The sequence below is a fragment of the Neomonachus schauinslandi genome, chromosome 11, assembly GCF_002201575.2.
Source record: "Neomonachus schauinslandi chromosome 11, ASM220157v2, whole genome shotgun sequence".
Taxonomy (NCBI): domain Eukaryota; kingdom Metazoa; phylum Chordata; class Mammalia; order Carnivora; family Phocidae; genus Neomonachus; species Neomonachus schauinslandi.
In genome coordinates, this window is record NC_058413.1 from 65,209,125 (window position 1) to 65,232,709 (window position 23,585).

General features: G+C 39.0%; 1 protein-coding gene across 24 annotated transcripts in view; it reads right to left on the bottom strand.

Moving 5' to 3' along the window:
* Window positions 1-243: 243 nt before the first annotated feature.
* SYTL2 (synaptotagmin like 2) overlaps window positions 244-23,585 on the bottom strand; it is a 69,037-nt gene continuing 45,695 nt past the window's right edge. For 9 of the 24 annotated variants that reach the window (XM_044919714.1, XM_044919707.1, XM_044919716.1 and 6 more), the window contains 10 exons: window positions 21,801-21,854; window positions 17,475-17,569; window positions 14,307-14,426; window positions 12,852-13,021; window positions 11,419-11,521; window positions 9,182-9,352; window positions 6,415-6,493; window positions 3,244-3,343; window positions 1,409-1,614; window positions 244-532 (listed from right to left, as the gene is read on the bottom strand). In XM_044919714.1, the coding sequence (XP_044775649.1) occupies window positions 387-532; window positions 1,409-1,614; window positions 3,244-3,343; window positions 6,415-6,493; window positions 9,182-9,352; window positions 11,419-11,521; window positions 12,852-13,021; window positions 14,307-14,426; window positions 17,475-17,569; window positions 21,801-21,854 (1,244 nt within the window). In that variant the 3' untranslated portion in view covers window positions 244-386. Of the gene's footprint in view, window positions 533-1,408; window positions 1,615-3,243; window positions 3,344-6,414; window positions 6,494-9,181; window positions 9,353-11,418; window positions 11,522-12,851; window positions 13,022-14,306; window positions 14,427-17,474; window positions 17,570-20,496; window positions 20,545-21,800; window positions 21,855-22,003; window positions 22,050-23,585 lie in introns of those variants that run through there. The other 15 variants (XM_044919712.1, XM_044919711.1, XM_044919705.1 and 12 more) reach the window with 7 other exon arrangements.

The window sequence follows — 23,585 nt, forward strand, 5'->3', positions numbered from 1 at the left end:
CTTGTGGGGCTTGTAACCAAAGAAGCTTATGCAGGTTGACTTTAACATGCTGTGTAGCCTCCGTTAGTGGCAAGGGGCAGCAGGTGAGCATCTGTCCACACAGTCAGATTTTCTTTTCTTTTTTTTTTTTTTTAAGATTTTATTTATTTGAGAGAGAGAATGAGAGAGAGCACATGAGAGGGGGGAGGGTCAGAGGGAGAAGCAGACTCCCTGCCGAGCAGGGAGCCCAATGCGGGACTCGATTCTGGGACTCCAGGATCATGACCTGAGCCGAAGGCAGTCGCTTAACCAACTGAGCCACCCAGGCGCCCTCACACGGTCAGATTTTCAAGATCTGATTCCACCTGTTTAGTAGTTTTCAGTGGAAGGGCCAGTCGACTTTGGGTTCATTTTGAAATCTTGGCAATCAACAGCATTCTGAGAGGCAGCGTTGCTTCAATCCAAGTGTTGGGGGACTTTACCATCTTTTCCCAGAGAGCAACTTCCTCCGAGGTAGAGTCCATCCAATCCACTTCAGTACCATAGCTTTTACCTGCAAAAGAAAAAAAAAAAAAAAGGAAGCTTTGCAGTTAGAACAGAATAGTTCATTGGGGAAAAAAAATAATGGATCATCCCCTAATTATAATCATCAATGGAAGACAGCGAGGGGTAGTTTTAATATCACCAGGAGGGCAGATCTGGGGCTTTCTATAAGAAAGAACTGTTTAATCACCTGAAATGTCCAACAACAGGGCACTCCATAATTGGGACTATTCCCTCTACTCACAGAGAAATAGATTTCTCCTTGTGTTTATAGAAAAGCTGGCTGACAACCTGTCAGGGACAGAGTGGGGTAGTAGAGATAAAGCCTGGCATTGGGTTGGAAGTGACACTAGATGATCTCTAAGGAAGAGTAGTTTGGGGTTTAGTGTCTAACAGACTCAACTTTCAATCTTGGTTCTGATACTTATTAGCTCTGTTACTTCATTTCTTGGAACATCAGTTCCTCTGGGAATAACATTAGTAATTACTCACAGGATTTCTGTGAGGATTAAATGAAATAATATAAATAAAGCACTCAGTACAGTGACTAGTACCCCATAAATACTATTTACTATGATTATTTAAAGCACAATTTTAGTCATGAAAAGACATAAATGTTTTTTTCAGGGACGAGTAGTGATGAAAGCTTTTCTGTACCTCCCACACACAATAACTTAAGCTCTGTGTGGACAGACACTACATCCTGTTAATCTTCATATCTAGAGCCCTTGGCATACAGCCTGACATTCCTTCACTCGTTCATTCCATTACACTTCACAGAAATAGAGTATCTGTTTTCATTAGGAAGAAGCGAAACAACAAACAAACCTCTACTGTCCCCAGAAGCACTTGGCTCATAGAGAATTAAAAACGTAACAAACATTACCTGTTCCAAAGCCAATCCGAAGACCTCCCAAAAACTGGTTGGTTAATTTGTAATGGTCCCAGACAGTAAGCTCTACACAGGCTTCTGTCAGATCTTCAGGCCTGAACCCGTCATACACCATGGTGTGGTTGAAGACAGGACTGGTGGTTTTCCCTACAGCTCTGGTTTTTTGACGACTTTTCCTACTTGTATCTGGAAGGATGATACTACAAAAGGAATCATTATTGTGAAAGCATTTTAATAAGACGGTGAACATTTATGCTTTCAGTGCACTTCAACACAGCTACTGAAGATTGGCAGAAGAAAATGGAAGAAAAAACAGTGTAGAGACGCAGAGGTGTTGGTGGTGGTGGTGATGATGGTGGCAGTAATGATGGCGGTGATAGTGGTGGTGGCCATGATGATGGTGAAGTGGTAGTGGTGGTAGCGGTGGTGATGGTGGCAGCCATGACGGTGGTGGTGATGGTGGTAGTGATGGAGGTGGCGGTGGTGGTGGTAGTAGTGATGATGGTGATAATGGTGGTGGTGATGTTGATGGTGGTGGTGGTGGTGAGAGTGGTGATGATGGTGGTGGTGATGGCAATGGTGGTGGCAGTAGTGATGAATGCAGTAATGGTGGTGGTGATATTGATGGTAGTGGTGGTGGTGAGAGTGGTGATGATGGTGGTGGTGATGGCAATGGTGGTGGCAGTAGTGATGAATGCAGTAATGGTGGTGGTGATGATGTGGTGATAATGGCGGTGATGGTGGTGGTGATGGCAGCATCCTGCTGGAGAGACTGCATTACAGTGGCCCAGACTTGCTTTGAATCCTGACTCTGTTACTTATTGGCTTTGTATTGTAGGGGAAGTCACACAATCTCTCAGACACTTGTTTCTTCATCTTTAAAATGAGAATCGTGATGCCTTTTTCATAAGGTTAACATTAGAATTACATATGAAGTAAACAACTTAGTTTAGTGCTTTCATTTAGTAAATGCTTAATGTGGTAGCAAATTCTTGAGGATTCCTTTAAAATTTGGAAGCATTCCTGATTATCTGTTTTCTGTTTTTAACCCACCACACCTCTTATAAACACAAGAAGGTCTGAGAGTTGTTTCAGAATGAGAGACTCACCTGAGCTGAAAAATCTTACCAGCTGACCTCTATGAATAATATTTATAGGGAAAATCACAAATAATGCCTTAAACACTTAAACAGCTAACACTGGTCTTCTAGAAGAATCTATATAGATAAAATTAGTCAGAGGGAGCTAAGAGATCACATACTAATATCTGTTTAGTTACTACTGACTAGATGCCAGGCATTTATATGTATAACAGAGAAAGAAGTTTGCCACTTAGAAACTCAAATTGTCTTAAGCTCCTCTGACATAAACTATTAGTAGGGGTCTGTTTAGCAAGTCATTTTCTACATATTTACAGGATGAGGCAAAAGACCTTTTGCAAACAGTTCACAAAGGTGGGACAAGGTACAGGAGGAAGAATTCTCCCCACTCCACAAAGGAGTCAGGGGTATGGCATTAGGAATTTGATGAGTTTTTTTATACTGAATATTATCCTCACCAGCAGATATATCTCCTAGAAAGCATTCCATATCTGAGTACCTGGTGCCCGGTTTCATTTGTATGTATGCCCTCTTTATGGTTTTAAAACTAAACTAAGCCTTAGGGGTTCATGTCACAGATCCCTCTAGTTCATGTTGCCATTGTCCCAAGTTATGTCATTTCAACCATGAATGATGAGTTTCACCATCACAGATATTGAGACCTAAAAACAACCAGCAAAGGCCAGGCTATGGTAGAACTGAGAGAAGCAGAGTTATCAAAGCTGTTACCATTTAACAAAAGAATTTAGATGGCTGCCCCTTAGCTGTGGTAGATCAAGACATTCCTTCACCCAGATGTGCACTTCTCCTGTTGTAGGAAGCTTTTTACCTGTAATTGGAAAAGGAAAGAAAATAAAATTTCACTGCCATTCCTCTCTTGGCAATACTACATCCAAAGATGCCAACTTAAAAATGGTCTGGCACACGGGGCGCCTGGGTGGCTCAGTTGGTTAAGCGGCTGCTTTCAGCTCAGGTCATGATCCTGGAGTCCCGGGATCGAGTCCCACATCGAGCTCCCTGCTTAGTGGGGAGTCTGCTTCTCCCTCTGACCCTCCCCCCTCTTGTGCTCTCTCTCTCTCATTCTCTCTCAAATAAATAAAAAAAAAATCTTTAAAAAAATGGTCTGGCACAGTGGTACTAGTTAGAGCTTGAGGATATAATCCTAATTGGTTAAATCTATTGATTTTTAACTAAATCTTCCATAGTCTGGCTGCAATGAGCTCAGAGAGTTCTATGAAAATAATTCATATTTGTGCACCTGGGTGCCTCAATTAGTTAAGCATCTGCCTTCGGCTCAGGTCATGATGGGTCCTGGGATTGAGCCCCGCATCGGGCTCCCTACTCAGGGGGAGCCTGCTTCTCCTTCTCCCACTCCCCCTGCTTGTGCTATCAAATAAATAAATAAAATCTTAAAAAAAAAAGAATGGTAACAACCCAAAGGAAGTGAACTGAGAGATGAAGAGAGAAAGAGGGAAAAAGGAAGTAGGTTTGGGGATATCATTTGAACTCTTGTATCATACAGTACTTAAAGCCTGCCTGGGGAATGCCTGGGTGGCTCACTTGGTTGAGCATCTGACTCTTGATTTTGGCTTAGGTCATGATCTCAGGATCATGGCAACGGGCTCTGTGCTCAGCGTGGAGTCTGCTTGAGATTCTCTCTCTCCCTCTACCTCTGCCCCTCCCCCAGCCCATGTTCACTTGCTCTCTAAATAAATAAACAAATAAATAAATAAAGTCTTTAAATTTTTTTTTTAATTAAAGAAAAAGAAAATAATTCACATTGATTCCAAGTACAGAGTACTATATTATTCTTTTGGGTTTGGCTTGTTTCAAAACAAGTTAAAGATATCAAGTATATAGGGCGCCTGGGTGGCTCAGTCGGTTAAGCGACTGCCTTCGGCTCAGGTCATGATCCTGGAGTCCCGGGATCGAGTCCCACATCGGGCTCCCTGCTCGGCGGGGAGTCTGCTTCTCCCTCTGACACTCCTCCCTCTCGTGCTCTCTGTCTCTCATTCTCTCTCACAAATAAATAAATAAAATCTTAAAAAAAAAGATATCAAGTATATAAATCATCCATTTATAGTTATATTAAAAACATCTCAATGAAATGCATATTCCTTTCAAATATTAATACTAACATCAATTGCTGTTAATGGGAGGCATCTGAAACATACTGAGTATAAATTAATCAAAGTAGGTACTGGCTAAGGTATAGCCACTCTTCTTGTTAATTGTGGTTACATACTTTATGGGAATACTGTATACATACACACAGTAACTAATGTTATGCACAGGGAATACTGAGAAGTTGGCTTAGTCTTCAGTTGTTGGCTAGACTGGGTGCACATGGACAGAGGGCCACTACCATATTTTTCTGAATAGGTTAATCCAGTCAACCAACCAGAATTTAATGAGCATCTATGATGTGCTTTGGCCTATGCTAGGAATGTCATTGGATATACAAGGAATATAAGAAATCTATATCCTTGGAAAATGTTTACATTTAAGTTAAAAAGAGTAATTCACATAAAAACTATAAAAATGTAATACAGAATGAAATGCCAAGTTATTATCATAATGTTCTAGATGATGATGTGATCAGTGAGGGTGAAAGAATATAGCCAGGAAAAGCTTTGTGATGGGACTTTAAGATGGGACTTCTTCTCAACCTATCTGAAGACTTGGAGAAGGGGAAGCCATTCCAGGGTAGAGAAACTACATGAGCAAAAAGTCAGACAAGGTGGAGCCCATCACAACACATGGTCCCCTTTGCCCCCACCACCAAGAAATGATAGTGGAGGAAAAGAGATTGGCAGAATTTCTATGCATGTGGACCATAAATGATAGGATACAAATTATATATATTAAGGAAATCTGCCTTTTAGGAAGATCCATAAGTAACAACAAGGTGGTTTGGCAGCCATATGGGCCTAACGATATGTTTTGCTTGCCTTCTGATTCTTTTTTTTTTTAGCTGAATTAAAATGCCTTTCTCCATTTCAATCACTGCCCTTACCATCCATTATTTCTTTCATCCCACGAATTTCACTGCCTAGGTACTGAAAACATTTGAGTTGCAACCTCTGATTTCAGTTATGATATCATACAGATTCTTAAGAAGAAAAACTTGGGGAACTTCTTGGGAAATGAGAGGGGGCTGGCATTCATTTCTTGCTAGTCTCTTGCTCTTTAACTGGGCTGTAGACCCGAGGCCCTAACATCAAGGATGCCATTAGTAACCTTGAGGGAAAAGCTTTCTACCCTGCTGAGGCCTTGTGAATGGAGAACCAATGAGTTCTAATCTCCTAGACGCTCCATATGAATCCTTCTAATTCTCACCTGTGAAGAATACTCGGGTTCCATTCTTACCATAACACTACCAATAGGTCCAAATTCTGAACACAGAAAAGGCCATTCATGTTGTACAGATACCAACTTTTTGTAAAGTGAGATGAAAATTAAAACAAGGACTATAAACTTGGGAATTTTGTAAAATGAGGGTTTGTTTGTTTTTTTTTCATGGAAACAGAGGTAGAATGGTAGTTACCGGGGGCTGGGAGAAGGATAAGTCAAGGGTATAGTTTAATGGGTACAGAGTTTCAGATATGGAAGACGAAAAATTTCTAGAGTTCTGCTTCATAACAATGTGAATATACTTAATACTACAAATGGCACACTTAAAAATGGCTAAGATGGTAAATTTTATGTTTTGTGTTTTTACCACAATAAAAAAAAAAAGAATTTGTCAACTGTAAATTGACTCATTTGGTCCGTAGAATTATTAAATTAATAAATTTACTTAGGGTTTCACATTTGAAAATATCACAGAGTCCAAAGAAATCCTTGGAGAGGGAAAGGCTCAGGAAGGGGCATAAATCTGGATGGAAAATCATTACATACCAGGAATTGGCTCTGGGACATACTGGAGAGCTAACTTCATTTCACCTCTGTTTTCTGCTTCAAGGGCAACAGGTGCTGTCTGGAGAATGAAGGACCGTCAGTAGATGTAAGACACAAATGACTTTACTGTTTGTTGGTTACTCTGTTTTAGGACCATAACTGCCCCCAATTCTGCGACTATGTATCATCCATGAGTGCCCTGGATTAAAATTTCCTTCCCCATCAGAGCTAAACTCTTGCCTTTATATCTGGGAAAGCTATATATCGTGTATCTTGAAAAAACTTGCTTGGTACCCAGAAAACATCTCAAGGCCTTTAGTCTCAGAGATATTTGAGAAATCAGAATGGCTGTCTTGGAGAGAGAAGAAATGTTCTGGGATGCTTTGGTTTTTATAAAAACACACGTATTTTTTGTTGGTCACCCAGCCAGCACATAAAACTATTTATTTGTATTATTCTCTTTCTTTGAGTATGAAGAATGTGGGAAAGTTGGGGGAAGAAAAGCCAAACATTACATTTTCAAAGCTGCATTAACCTGATTATTTCAGATCACATAATGTGAGGTCTCTAAGAATAACAAAGACTGGACAATAATTTAAAAATATATGTCTATTATTTTTGAGTATAAGAAAGATGGCTTTTCTTTCAGATTCTGGTCCTTTAGAGCCTTATTGCCAAAGCATGGTTATGCATCAGAAACATAAGGGAAATTAGTTTAAAATGAAAAGCTCTTGACATCTTCTGAGGAATTCACACCCAGTGAGTCTTGGGTAAGACTAGAAATAAGTGCTTCAGGTGATTTTGATGCAATATTTGGGAACCATTTCTTAAGTGAAAGTGCTATATTATGTAGATACTAAACAATGATTTGTATTGTTGCTATTTATCACTTCTGGCTGGGATCACACCAACCCTCACACGGAGAACAATTAAAAAAACTGGATTAAACAAATTTATTTGAAGGAGCTAAAGAAATATTAATATAGACAGGACTCAAATGGACAAGATCTTTGAGCCTGACATTCTCTGCTTTTCATGTTGATGCATCAGCTGATTTTTAAGTAGTGCCAAACTAGAGCATAAAAGCCTAACTGAAAGAGACTAAGAAGCCTGAGCAGGGCTTTTGCCAGTCTCGTGGGGCTGGAGAGACAAAAATTGGAGTCCACAGCCAGCATGGAAGGAATAGCCTTAGAAAATACTCTAGGAGGAATTCTTAATCTCAGGAAACAAACTGAGGGTTTTTGGAGTGGTGGGGGGTGGGAGGGATGGGGACGGCTGGGGAGGGTATGTGCTATGGTGAGCACTGTGAATTGTGTAAGACTGTTGAATCACAGACCTGTACCTCTGCAACAAATAATACATTATATGTTTTAAAAAAAGAAGAAGAAGAAGAAGATAGCAGGAAGGGAAGAATGAAGGGGGGGAAATCGGAGGGGGGAGACAAACCATGAGAGACTATGGACTCTGAGAAACAAACTGAGGTTTCTAGAGGGGGGAGGTGGGGGGATGGGTTAGCCTGGCGATGAGTATTAAAGGGGGCACGTACTGCATGGAGCACTGGGTGTTATATGCAAACAATGAATCATGGAACACTACATCAAAAACTAATGATGTAATGTATGGTGATTAACATAACATAATAATAATAAAAAAAAATACCCTAGGATCAGTGGTTCTCAAAGTATGGTCCCCACACCTAGGAACTTGTTAGAAATGCATATTCTCAGGCCCAGATCTTACTGACTCAGAAATCTTGGGAATAGAGCCTGGAAATCTGTTTTTAATAAGTCCTTCAGGTGAACTGGATGCATGCTAAAATTTGAGAACTACTTCCCTAGGTTTTCACTTGGAACCTCTGAAGGGTCATAGCCTAGGAATATGGGCAAGCAAAACTACATCAGACCACATGAAAACTGAACCCCAGCTTCTAGTCAGTTCATTCTCAGATTAGATTAAGGTAGTCTGTCCCTACTCTGTGTGTCAGAAACAAAAGTAAATCCCCTCAAAGTATCCCTAGGGTTTTTCATATACAATGTGAGGCGTGCAATAAAAACTAAACGGGCATACCAGGACAAAGGACCAAATGACCAAACTAAGATAAAAAATTAGATAAAGGAGACTTACAAATGTTTAAGATATTGGGTTTTCAGATATATACTTTAAATAACTTTGATTAATATGTTCATAATGTTAAGATAGAGAATTTTAGCAGAGAAGTGGTCTATAAAAAATCAAATGAAAATATAACTCTGAAAAATACAATGTTGAGAACTTGTAAGATGGGTGTTTTAGACATAGCAGATAAGAAAATTATTAAACTGAAAGATAGTTTAGCAAAAACAGCCAGCCTGAAATCTAGAGAGGAAAAAAGAAAAAGAATAGAAAATACAGAAAAGAGCATAATAGACATATGGGACAGAGGTGCCTGGGTGGCTCAGTCAGTTAAGCATCCCACTTCTGATTTTGACTCAGGTCATGATCTCAGGGCCATGAGATCAAGCCCTGTGTAGGGTTCCACACTGAGCATGGAACCTGCTTAAAATTCTCTCTCTCCTTCTCTACCTATTCCTCCCTTCCACACTTGTACAGTCTCTCTCTCTCTAAAAATAAAATAAAAAGAGAGAGAGACATATGGTACAAAGTGAAAAGACATAATGATCCCAAGCTATGGATAATCATTATGAATTAAAATACAATTATAGTAGCTTTCTCCTATACACCAGGCCCCAAACCAACCAACCAACCAACCAACCAAGTCTGCACGAACCTTTCGCTTTAGAGGGTACCACTTCAATTGTTTATTCTGTTTGTTGTCCCAGTCCCAAGTTTCCAAGTCAAGTTCCACTTCTCCTAGAAAACTATTGCGTTTAAACGTATCCCGATGCCAAACAGAGAGGTTCAGCTTTTGTGTTTTTAAGATTTGCTTTTCGATTTTATACTGCAGATCAAAGAAGGAAATTAACATGGTGAATAACATTATTTTATATCAAAGTTATGACATAGAGATGAAGAGAAAAGTCATCTGTGCAGATCAGGTTTTCTCATCTGTTAGGTTTCAAGTCTCAAAAATATTGCAAAGTCATCTTATTCTAAGTGTCTTGTTTCAAAGAGCTAAATCCATCTTTCACAAAAGCTGAATTTCCTTCTGCTTTTGGAAAAGTAAACCACAGTTCAAATATCATAGCCAGTAATAGCTCTCTAAAAACAAAAGCCAATTATTCATTTTTTTGCTGGATATTTTTAGTTCAAACTAGATATAACAGAAATCCAATTCAGTCTAAAAATACTAATGAAGTTTAATCCTGTGGTCTGTTTTCTACCTAAGGACAAGGTATTTTTTTCTAATAGACTCTATTTTTTAGATCAGTTTTAGACTTATAGCAGAATTGAGCAGAAAGTACAGAGAATTCCCCATATATCACTTGCCCCCATTTACACACATCTCCCACTATAGATATCCTGCAATGACAAAGTATTTTCCAAAAAAAGATATATTTGTTTTTTCTTGCTTCATATGGTTAAGTGGAAAATATTTGGCATCCTAATGGTTTTTCATCTAAAATGCAGTCAATCCTAGATTATATATAATCATGGAAGGGATAATAGTACTTCTAATCTAAAAATAATCTCTATTTGGCTTTATGACGTACTACTTGAATATCCATTTTGGTTGTAGCAGGCTTGCCTTTCTCTGAGTTTACCATTTAAATTAGCTGGCTTTTGCTGAGTATAGGGTTGAAGTAGCTGACCCAGAAATAGCTAGGGTACTGAGGTATATCATAGTCAAACTGTAATTAAAAAGTGGCTACAGAAAATCCATAAAAAACTGACCCATGAAGGACTGAAATTAATTTAATTCTGCTTCTTTGCTCAGAGGATAATCAAATAGTGGGACAGACTTTTCAGAAAGGGGAAATGAAGAACACTTCTTATATTTTTAGTTTTACATTATCATGACTAAGACAGCCTTATGCAGTCTGTGGGAAAAAAGAATACGGGTATTTAAGCCAGGCACACTTTCTATTCATCTGTCCATCCATCTCTCCTTCCAATAACCATTTTTTGAGTATCTATCCAGACACTGTACTAAGAGTCAACATTTATGTGTTTAATGTATACTAATCACTTTGCACATATTAACTCTTAATGTTCACAACTACTGAAGTAAAGAGGCAGGTACTATTATTACCTCTCTTGCAGATCTGAAGAACAGACAGGTAAGCCATTTGCCCAAAGGCACACAGTTGATAAATGACATGGAGTTGGTCCCTGCCTGCCTGAAACTTACAATTTAATGGGAAAGCAGACAATGAAGCCAGTAGTTAAAAGCCTAATATAAAACAAGGTGCCTGAGGCAGCAGACCCAGGTGGGAACTGAGGGGTTAAGGACAGCCTCTCATGGGAAGAGGCATTTAAGGCTGGAGGAGGTAGTTCATGATAGAATGTGGGAAAGAGTTCTCCAGCCTGATGGAACACCAGGTCCAGCAGTGTGAGAAAATGTGCTTCGTTTCTCCAAAGAACAGAAAACACTCAGAGTGACCTGAACAAAGACTCTGAAAGTGGAAGGATGAGGCTGGAGTTCAGGTTATGAAGGGACTGGTGGCATGGTAAGGTGGACTTGGCTCTAAGGGTAATGGGAATCCTAAAAGATTTTAAGTAGAGAAATAACATGATCAGAATTATACTTCTGGTAGCTCCTTTGGTTACAATGCTCCATGTTTTCAGCTGTGTATCTTTGAGCAAACCCCTTTGTTTCTCTAAGCCTCATGTGTGAGGGGCAGATAATATTCCTCCTGGTGGAGTATGTAGGGAGTGAGTGAGAGAAGGCATACAACGTTCATGGTGTATGGTCTCATGCAAAGCAGTTTCTCAGAACATGTTTATCCCTTCCCTTCTTCTCTATCCATGACTGACTTCATTTGTAGAGATACTACCCAAGAAGATATGGCTATCGACACACAACTCATCATTTAGGATTTTCCTAGACAGACAGTTCATAGATACCCGCAGTATCTCATTATACACAGGATTCAAAGTCTTCTTCACTACAAGTGTTTTCTTCTTGCCCATTTTGCCCTTGTCTGGTAACAAATAGGTCTTTACATATCTAAAAAGAAAAGTAGACAAGAAGGTCATGGAAAATAAAAGTGATGTTTCCATCTCTGCTTTGAAAAATGCATTGGTAATTGACAGAAATAATTATTTCATGACACTGAGAAAAGCAGTTAAGTAATGAATGTTCTCAACAACACCTTTTATACTTAAACTTTTAAACACAGTGCAACAAAATTGGTCATTTTATACTGTTTTGAAAAATTTTAAAGGATATTTCCTGAATCCTTTTCTTCCTTTGGCCTTACCTGATGTGGGGGGTGGCAGGGGACAGACCGCTAATGTAATGCTTAATTTTACTGGCTTGTTTCCTATTGAGAAAAGGCTTTGGTGCTTGCAGAACTTTTTAAAAAAGTTTTGTTACTGCCTTTTGGAAACAAAAATTCATCTTAGCACACATCTAAGCAAGCCATATTCAATGGGGAAAAAAAGGGATACTGACCCCAGCTGTTTTGATAATAAAAGCATAAAGGATTGGGCCTATGCTAGCAAAATAATTAAGAATCTGACTTCTGGGGTGCCTGGGTGGCTCAGTTGGTTAAGCGACTGCCTTCGGCTCAGGTCATGATCCTGGAGTCCCTGGATCGAGTCCCGCATCGGGCTCCCTGCTCGGCAGGGAGCCTGCTTCTCCCTCTGACCCTCCCCCCTCTCATGTGCTCTCTCTCTCTCTCTCATTCTCGCTCTCTCAAATAAATAAATAAATCTTTAAAAAAAAAAAAAAGAATCTGACTTCTGCATAGGGAAGGAAAGCAAAGAATACCATTCAACTTTTGCAAATAAACAAATTCAATTAAGTCTGTGATCTAAAAGATGAGCTGGTAATTCCCCCTAAAGTTCTTCAGTAAAATATAATTTAAATTTAGAAACTACTTCATTCTAGAATCTTAACTGTTTCTGCACCACTGAACATTCTAAAGTATGGCCTGACATGTCTCTAATTTTAGAGAAGTTTGAGAATGTCATGGGAAGAGAGTGGGGTTCAAGCCCTCATTCCCCATTTTGCTGTTGACTCTCTGAGTTTACGTAAATAGGTCACTTTTCTTCTCTGGCCCTGGTTTCCTTATCTGTTAAAAGAACGAATGGGACAAGATGGCCTCAAAGGTCGCTTCTACTTGAAACATTTTCTGCTTCTCTGACATTTTTATAGTTTAATAAGTTTGGCATGTTTATAGAGTAAATAAAACACCATTTTCCCCCAATTTTTCTTCTCAAACATTTCTTTTTGACACAGTCACACACATAGCCTCCCTTCAGTTACTTTCTTTCCCAACTTCTACAAGATTACAAAGAACTAAGAGAAAACAGGGACTCCAAATTGTACTTACGGGTCTGAGCGCTGTTTTTTAACATCCGCTGCTGCTAAGTCTTTACACTGGGCCACAAAGACATGTAACTCCTTCAGTGAGTCCACATAGTCGATTGCAAACTGAATATTTCCTTTCACTTCCAGATTGCCAAAGTCTCCACTGTAAACGCTCATCACACTGCTGCTCACCTGAAGGCATTGGAAACACGCAGTGTTTGTTTCTGTCTCATGCGTGGACCCAGCACAAGGATCCCGAATATAACCTTGGCTTGCCATTATTTCTCTAGTTTGCATTTAAAGCAGTTAATAGGGCATAAAGACAGACCAACACAGACAACCTGACATGATATATGATACGACTAGTGTTTTTAAAAAATTGCCTCTAAAAGATACAAATGACAAGTGAAATGCAAAGTTATTTAGATGCTGGCTCATTTCAAAGCAGGGGGATTTTATGGTAGGGGGGCATTCAGAGTTCCATTTTTAGGCATGCTTAGTATTTAAGATGTTAAAGAAAGAGGATGTGAGAAACCCCAGGCACACAAATCACAGTGACACATTGCTCTATCAAATTTCCAAGGCACTAAAAAGGAATCTTACTATGTTGCCCATCCACTGAATCTAGGAAAATGCTTAGTGGGCCATACGCCTTTAGAGGTCAGGAAGGGTAGAGAATGGATGATTGATGAAGGCAGTTGAAAGCCTTCCCAAGGCCATACGTTTGAGGATCATCAGCAGAAATTCAATTTAAACAGATTTTTTTAGAAGTTTAAAAAATGGGAGGCTAGTAAGAATTTAAGTGCAGCTTTATCATTTGGTTAGCATACCTGGTGAGATAGAGTATATATCATAGAACTATCTGGATAAGTGTTTGTGGGTATATCTCTATATATATATTTCTACACACATAATCCATGCTCACAATATGACCTCACTTTATGAAAGGAGTTCTAGGTAAAGTCAAATTTTCTCCATCAAACCTGAACAACTACACTTAAGGAGCTTTCCTTTTAAAATCCTGTTTTGAATACTTCTGTAAGGCAAAGAATCACTTCTCCTATTCTTTTAAGTGAATCAGTACTTTTATTCATCAGGTTTGCTAAAAGAGAGGTACAATTCTATACCTGCAAACAGAAATATAAAACATATCTGATATAGGCAGACTTAACAAAAGTTACCCCATTGGTTGCATGGAAAAACATAGTAGTTCATCTTGTTGGTAATTTAGGTTTATTTTTGAAGTACTTACATTCAAAAAAAATATTCATTTATAAAGGATATGAACTCTTTTTATGCTTCAAAAAAGAAAAACAAAGATTTAGCTAGCCAGAAGCTAATTGTGGGTTAGAGAAAAAGCTCGTGCCCTTGGAATCTGGGAAATACAATAGGCAGCCACTTTCTAGCAAGCAGGAGCATGGCAGAGCCAGGTTCACAAAAGCAGAGAGCTATTAACACGGAGCCTTTGTTTACATACAGAAGACAGGGACGTCATGCCAGAGGAGCTGCTAAGATTGGTTAAAGAGCTTGGACTCTTCTTGTGTCTGCTGAGCTGGTAACTGCTCTCTGAGGTTGTATCTGTTTCTCTGTCATCACTCTACAAAACATCACATAATATACACAAAATTTAAATTCAGAATGAGTGAAGATCAGCATCTCTATTTAGAAAAACGTGATACCTTGATATCCCAAGGATCTATGAACATTTCTGAAGGTTAAAGGACACTCATGCTAATCACCAGGGAACGGGAATCAGGATGAAGTGGGTGGTCTATCGTGGACCTCACCTAAGGAGGGCAGCAGTGCTTAGCTACCAAAAGAACAGTGATTTGGTTTTTCACCTCCAAGGTGGGCCCAAGGTGCTACAGAAGGCAGCACTGCTGTGAGCTTTCTTGTCACTCTCTTAACATTATGTATTTATGTAATGTGGGGGACTTTATTGATATATATGAGAAATTAACCTTACCCAGACAACAAACGGTCTAAGATTTACTATCAAAACATAAAATGTCATGCTTAATTCCTCTCATTATTAACATAGCCTTAACTTCCCTAAAAATCAAATCTTTTGCTGGAGACACTATTAAACTAGAAAAAATAAATGCTAGTTTCATCATTTAAACTAAAAGTTAGATACACACATATTTTTAAAATTTTAAACCACCTCTTATGTATTTCCATACTGCTATTGTGTTTATCTTTCTACACAAATTAGATTTTAACACACTTTTGGGGGAAAAAAGGACCAAAGATACTTATTTTAAATATGTCCCAGGAAATATTTACCTGGGTCAAAAAAAAGGTGGCAATAATACATTTTATTATATCTAGAGCTAAAGCTTATTAGATGGTAGCTTTAAAAATTCATGATTCAGAATGAGCTCCTTTGGGGGTTAGAGAGTTTATGGAGCAGTTCAGTGGAGTTAGGGAAACACCTTTATGGAGTAGTTAGTACATGCCAATGTATTCCAGGGCCATGCAATTATGTATCATATAACAAATGCCAATTCTATTGCAGATTAAGGAAGGAGTTAAAGAAAAACAAAATTCATGACTTATATGGATAGAAAAAAAATCCTCCCTCAAGGATTAAAAAAACCCACACCACCGTGTGTCCGTTGTCACCCTCTCTCCCCACATGCTTACAGCCCATTTCCCTCTATTACAGCATGCACTGTGCTCTACCCAGCGTATCAGGTCACTAGTGATTTACTGAAGGATGGGATCCTGTCTTGTGGACCTGTAACGTCGATTTTCATGTAGCAGGTACTCAACGAACATGACTGATGCTAAGCCTTGAAGGGAGAGTGGACGGAGGCGCAAGGCCTGGTTTCATGTCCGCTTCCTTTAATATTCGGTCTGACCCACGTGCTTTGAGAGGTAAAGTTCTCCAGCTTTGTTTGGCATCTCTGATGCACAAACTCAAATGATTTGGACTCTCTTCGTGTGGAGCTATGAGGCAGCACATTAAAACTGATGGAGGAGAAAAATGAAAAACCAGGAACTGGTGTCACTTGCCTCTTAAGTTATTATATGGCTTATTCATATGACCAACCAAGACCAAAGCCTATTTACAAAGGTGTAAAAGCAGGAACTCCATGAGGTGGCCTACTGTTGGCTTCCAACTAATGATTTAGTTTCAAAGAATGATTGATTCTTTTCAAAGGAACTGTAATGTGGGCTGTTAAGCATATGCAAGGGTGTATATTTGCAGATACAGTTCATCTAAGGCCCAAGAATAGACAGAGGTGTGCCCGGGAGGTCAGAGAGGTGGTACGTAATTTATATGCTGTCTAGAACTTTCCTCACATTTCATCTACTAAGAGAATGCCTGAGGATAACGCTTTTTATTTCACCATCAAAAATCAGACCCAAACTGTAAATAGTAACAGCTATCATTTACTGGGTATTCACTATGTGTCAGGCACTCTGCCATACGTTTCCCCCACATTATCTCCCTTACTCCTCACAACCTAATGAGGTAGAACCAGGAAACTAAACTCAGGGAAGTTAAGGAACTTACCCACACACCAGATTAGTAGCACAACCAGCAATTTTAAAATAGCACATTAGTAGCACAACCCTGGCGAGAACATGGAATCTTCTTCTTTTTTTGGCTCTTTAAATTTTTATTTTAATTCTGGTTAGTTAACAGCCAGTGTTATATTAGTTTCAGGTGTACAATATAGTGATTCAACAATTCCATACATCACCCTGTGCTCATCACAAGTGCAATCCTTAATCCCCCATCACCCTACTTAACCCATCCCTCCACCCATAATATGGTATCTTAATTAAGTCAAAGGACCTGAGTTAAAGTCCTAGATCTAGGTTTTAGCAGCTGTTGGATTTGGGGAAAGTGATTTGACCTCTCTCAAGCACTTTTCCTCTCTTATAAAATGGAGAAAACAGTACCTACCACATTTAGTTGGTGAGAGTTAGATATCAGAATGAATATTAAGTGTCTGGTATTTACGAAGTACTGAGTGAATAGAAAGATCATAATCCTGTTCCGACCTGAGACAGCAGGTTTAATGGCTATAACCACAATACTCAGATCCAGGTTCCAGTCCTGGTTGGACCCCTTTCTAGCTGAGTGAGGTTACTCACCTCTCCCAGTGTTTCCTTATCTGTAATATCTGGTAATAACGATGATGCCTGCCTTCCAGACATGTTGGACAGTTAAATGAGATAATGTATGTCAACTGCCTACACCCAGTAGATACTCTTAAAGTTTGCTGTGTCATTGTCACTTTACTACTTTAACAAATGCTTTCAAACTGTTCATGCTACCTAGATGAAGCTCTCAAAAATCAACTCTACTGGAAACTACAGAGTGGTTAGTTCATGCCAACATATTTCTGCCTGGATTTCTTATGTTGTACCCACTTTGAAACAAAAGTCACAGTCCAAAAATCAATGCAACTTGACTTCACCACCAAAATGAGTTACTGTTTGAGTCAAATGAGATATGCCTTGCCTTGTTCCAGGATCAACAACACTGCTTCTATTGATAGGAAAGGCAGGGGTCAGTCCTGCTGACCTCTTTGGTCTCTGCCACCGCTGAATACAAACACACCAACCTCGGCATAGCAAATCCACCTATTTGGTTCCATTTTTCTGAAGTTACAGAAGACAAACTTGCCTCATCTTGGAGAAATGCTGGAACAGACTTGCTCATCCTTTTGAGTTTGTCAGGGTGGGAAAACGGATTATCAGGTTGTGAAGGCACTGTGGAAACTAAACAGCAGCGTTTCCATTCAAAATTATCCTCAAATTATCAGACAAACATACAACATAAGTTGAAAACACACTTTTCTTTCATCTATGAACAAGATATTTTTGCAAAAAGGTTAACATGCACAGGATAAGATAAGCAACAAGCAATTTTCATAAATTATACAGAGAGAACTTGCAAGGAGTTGAACCAATGGAAAATAAAAAAGACTGTTAGTTTTTATTAATCTGAAGCTGGATTTGAATTATATTAAAACATACAGCCATTGTGAATTGGCTTTCACTTATTTTTCACACCAGAGATTTGAACCACAAGATGTATGATTTATTGGTTCATCTCCCTGGGATGTATTTTTAAAACATGCTGCAGGCTGAAAAACTATTTCATTGGACAGCAAGGATCTCTGTACACAACTCAATCATAACGGTGTCCTGGCTACTGAGTGTCTAAGGGAAGGCTTGTTTGTTCAGTGATTGTGGGGATTTCTTCTCTGATGCTGTTTCTCACTCAGAATTATGAAAGACTATGAGTTCAAACTAATTATTTTTTAAAACAAACTATTTAGATACTTTTCTGATAGAGAGGTATCAGACACCTTATTTAGACACCTTTTGATACAGTAAGGATATGTGTGGAAGTCACAATGAGATGATGAATTCTATTCCTCATTTGTGTAACTCTAGTTAGAAACCTATTTCCTTCTTTATCTAAGAATTGGTGTCTAAGTTTTTCTTACGGTGAATCCGAGATTGCTTACTGAATGAGTTAATATGTTTCAAGGCCCTTAGAACAGTACCCTGGTACATAGTATGCTCTATATAAGTATGTGCTAAAAAGTAAATATTATCTGATAATCTTTAAATTACCTTTTCAGTATGATACAAATATACAAACTTGGTTTTCTACCAGTGAAAGAGATACCAGGAAAACAGATAAAAATAAAATTATATTTCTATATATAACTCAAAAGGCTCAAATTCAGCCTTAAGCATTTGCTAAATTCATCTTCAGTTAAAACAAAATTAATGAAGGGAAACTGAAAATTGAACTATAATAACAAATATTTGCTTATTCACATGGTAGTTCTCATCTAGCCTTTGGCTCACAAATGTATCAAAATACATTTACAGTTACTCACGAGATGATACCTGCTTTAATCATTACCCATTAAACAATAATGTGTATGTGGGTATATTTGGGTGACTTACACTGCAGTAGTATAAGGTTAGATCCCATGAGGACACAGTAGAGCCCAATGAGTATGCAAAAACTTTTTATCATAATGCTGCTCCCTATTATTTTCAAAATTTATATCTGCTACTCAAATGTATTCAGTTTTACATTTATTAGGATTTGGTAATTTATGTTTTGATCATGTATTTCAATTTTGTTTTGTGATAAGAATACATTCTTTGCTAGAGAAAAGAAATAATCTCAGCCCATACATTAAGAGTCATCTTGGGAAATACCATAAAAAAAGAGAGAAATTAATTCATCCAGAATTCAGCACATGATGAGCCTATTTGGCTTGACCTAACTAAGCTAGGTCATGAATAAAGACACAGATACATTGGCATATATGTCCATGTCTATGCTTTGTTTTCACTCCTCGGGCTAAATGAAAAACATAACAAGCTAAAACAAGATGACCAAACTTAAGTATCTGCCAGTTCAAAAGCAGCTGGAGAAACCTCTTTACCCAACACCCCTGAGAAACAGAAGTCTTGGCTCCTCTGCAGCAGCTGGACAGAGAACATGCATCAGGGGCCAACACCTGGATTGTCTTTTTGCTTAGGTACTTCTTAAGAATTGGTCAGGTCATGTGCCAAAGCTCAGCACCTTCATCTCTGGCAGGTGGACCTCATGAGCCAAGTTTCAGATTTCAGACTAGATGTCACGGCCCTCTAGTGTCAGCACTTTGTTTCTCTATCACATGGCTCCTTCATTTAGCTGCTCTTCTCATTAAGACTTATTAGCACATCCAGACTATTGGGAAACTGTTAATAAAAATCTTGTGCTCTCCTAAGGGCAGACATGTGTATCATTATCTTCATACCTCCAGTGCCTAGCATTACACAACTGGCTGAAACTGGGAAGCTAAGATGACACACATGCATATCTCATGCTTTGCTAGGCCCCACAGACACCTTTTTAATGTGCTATTTGTCCTCGAAACAGTAGTCAGAGTTAAGTAGAGCAATCTTAAGATTGAACAGAAAAGAGTAAACAATCATTATCTTTGTTTGGTGGTGGACATTAATTAGCAGATGGACATTAGCCACCACAGGTATACACTTATTTCTTAAGATTCAGATGTTCACTTGCTTTATATATTGAATATATACTGAGTCCAGGTTTGAACCTCAGAGCTTAAACCCTGGACATAATAAAATTTGCTTCCATAGGTATGTAGAGAGGCATATACAACCATAATGCATACTAACTGTAAAAGTACAATTCTTTCTTAGGTCCAAATAAATTATAAATTATTTCATGTCTACAGTCTTGTGTAAAGGCCACAAGAGATCCAATACTCAAGACCAGACTGCAACATAAAGCCAAGTGATAACAGAAGGTGCCAACTTCATTCTAAGAAAAGACTCAAAGAGCAGAGAGACTTATAGAAGTATAATAATACTCAGCAATAACATACATATATATTTATATATAGTACATAAATCTGTCTACATAAAAAATTTTAAAATACATAACTCTCCCCCAGTGGAACCACAAATTAATCTTTCAACACTGGCAGCAGTAATATGTTTTTAATAAAACCCCTGTCAGAATGAAATAGTTTTGTAAGCTGCAAGAGCTTTAGTACCAATAACAAATACTGTGTGATTAATAGTGTTAGTTATTTCAGTATATTTAACACCATGTAAAGAGGCAACATTTAGCCATTTGTGAGAAAGATCCTGCTACTCACTTCCTGGTATGCATTCATTTGTATCTGGTTCCTGATCTGCTTTTTGATCTACTCAGAAGAGCAACATTGAGAATAAATACCATTTTACAAGAAGCATTAAAGAGACATGAAAGTAAAGCTCACATATCAGTTTCACAACAGAGACTGCAGAATATATCTGACAGGTTTTCAGCTTGCTTTTATCCATTCCCCAGAGTGACTCTTCATTAGCCACTTTAGGGGTCTCCTATTCAACTAAAAATCCAACATCCAGGATAGGAGATATTTGGCATCTTTCCGCTAAGTCACTGAGCCACACATGGCTTGGCGGATGGAAGGAGCACTGAACTAGGAGTAATGAAGCCGAGCTTCTAGTTGCCACCTCCCCCCACTGACCAACAAGCTACAGGACCTTGGATAAGTCACCTCAATTCTCTGAGCTTTTCTTATCTGTAAATGAGAATGAAAATCCCTGCCCCACCTAATTCCACGAAATTGTTGCAAGCATAGAATGAGAAAGACAAAACTATGACACAAAAGTAGGGAATGACCTTTGAGGAGTTCTGATGCTATATTTTATGGGGAAAGCTCAGTTAATATACATTTTTATTATTATAATAAAGGCAATTTAGAAAACACAATCCCAGTGTACAAATATAAATTACACATATGCATAAATGCTGAACTATAAAAATTGGACTCATTTCCATCCTTTCCCCCACCAAGTCACTATTACCCTGTATAATTTTATGTGAACCACGTAATACTCAATCCACTGACAAACTTCAAGATCTTCTGGTTCCTTAATATTCAGAACCAGTTAATTTTACCTCGGTCTATATTTAGCTATTTAAATGAGCCGAGGCAGGATCCTGACTCTGGTTCTGGGACTCGTCCCTTTGAAGTTAAAGCTTTACCAGCTATGCCCAGAGAGCTCCAAATGCTGAGACATGAGACAAATACAGGAATAACTTAACCCAGGAACCCACCCGACGCTTCCTGCCCTCACAAGGAGTTCTGCAAGTCAGAATAGCAAAAATCAGCTCATACCCATAGAAATACAATTTCCTATTTATAGAAACCCTCACTTCCCAAGGGTCTCTGATGCGATCCTCACAACGGTATCACCAGCAGAAGCCTTGAGGATACAAACAGTTAGTATTAAATGCACCGAGTCAGAACCGTTTTATAATAACTTAGGCACCATTCATCACATAGTGGTAAATGACGTTCTTCTATTTATCCAACAGCTGCATCCCAGTGACTTCCCAAACCGCCCAGAACCTAACACACAGACAGACATGCAAATACATAAAGATATTTACCATCTTCAGCACTATGTACTAATTCTTCTGGCAGATTATCTACTTTTGCTTGATCTGTTCAGGAGAAATTAACAAATGGTTATCACGGCTGTCCCTTGGCGAGAGAGAACAATGAGACTGTCCCTGGAAGCCCCCGGAGTTGGAAGCAATTAGTCAAGATGCAGTGAGGGGTGCAACCAAGATGTCTTCCCCATAATATTTTCTCTTTAGATTAGCTACTTGAAGCAGTGCCATAGCGGGAGCTCCCATTTCAGCCCCGATGCAGCTTACATCAGCACACTGCTGCACATGGACTCCCCAGGGTTAGAGGGTTAGCTAAGAGCAAGCAATCGGCCAGCAGCAGGAGAAAACACAGGGCGGCAACAGCCTCTCTATTCTTCTGGAAAGGGTAAGATGCTAGCCATGACTAACACCTTCTCAAACCCATGGTCATTAACAAATATTTCTGTGCATGCATCATCATTTGTGTATGTCTCTGGGAGTCTTGCTTGGGAAGTCAACTGAAGAGATGTAACTGGGGACCAGCTGCTAAGTGGAATCTTGGCAGGCTAGTGTGAGAGTGGGTATCGGTATTTGGAAGGGAACGTGCAGGAATACCGTCAGCTGATGGTGATTTTTTTTTTTAACCCTGCACATTCCTGAGTATTTTAAAGCTGCACCATGGAAATAGCCCTATGTTTCACAGGCAAGAGGTTTGCCAAACTGGACAATTGTTGCTGAGTTTTTTTTTTTTTTTCTTCAGGACCCATTACCAACATCAGGAAGAACAATTAGTGCGGTCCAACAAAGGATGGGACTCGCTTTCTGTGGGAGCATTCAGGCGGATGTGGGGGGGGGGTTGGCCACCTGTTGAGGAGGCTTTATAGGGAATTCCTGCATTGGGGGGGTATTTAAAATGAGTGACCTTCAAGGTCACTTCCAACCCTGAGATTCCAAGATCTCTGGTAGGGATTGAACTGCATTCCAAAATGGGAATACTGTTCTCAGAGCCCTGAGAATCTCCGATTTTTAGGAATTATTTAATGGAGTGGCTTTTCCCTTTTCCTTTTTAAATTCTGACTTTTTAGTCTCAATTGAAGATGCCTAAAGCATATTCTAAACATGACAATGTTCAACTTTCAAGCATATGAGTTTGGCAGTGGTTAACTTTCATTCAATAACTTTTCTCATGACCCTCTGTACTCCCAAGGGTGCCTCTTAGCTTAAAAACAATTAAGAGCAAACCGCCTAGAAGTCAGGATTTCTAAGTCCACTTGTCTGGCTCACAAGTCTATATAGACTATATATAGACTATATATAGACTTGTGAGCTCTCACTTTCTCATATATATATTTTTTGCTTTATGTTAGTACTCAAGAAGTCCTTCACCAATTAAAGCAGCAGCTGGGGGGAACAGTGTGCCTAAAGTGTTACAGGCTAGGTAGTTTTTGGGCTAATAGTTCCAGTATTCAAAAGAAATGTGTGAAAAGAAGGGATAAAAGAGAAAGGACAGTCCTTGAAGCTAGGGACCAACTCATCTCCATATCATGCAAAATTCATCAGACATCCAACACTGTCATATATAACACGGTCACTTCATAAATGCTCTTGAGAGTAGTCTGTTGATTCGGATACACAGCTCTACTGCATGACACTAAACGAGGTACTTTACCTCTCTGAGCTTCATTTGCTGCATCTGTAAAATGGGAATAACCATCCTCTCTTGCAGGGTTCTGTACGCCAATTAGATGAAATGCTGCATGTGAAATGCTTAGCCACATCTTGGCACCCGGTGCTCAACAAATG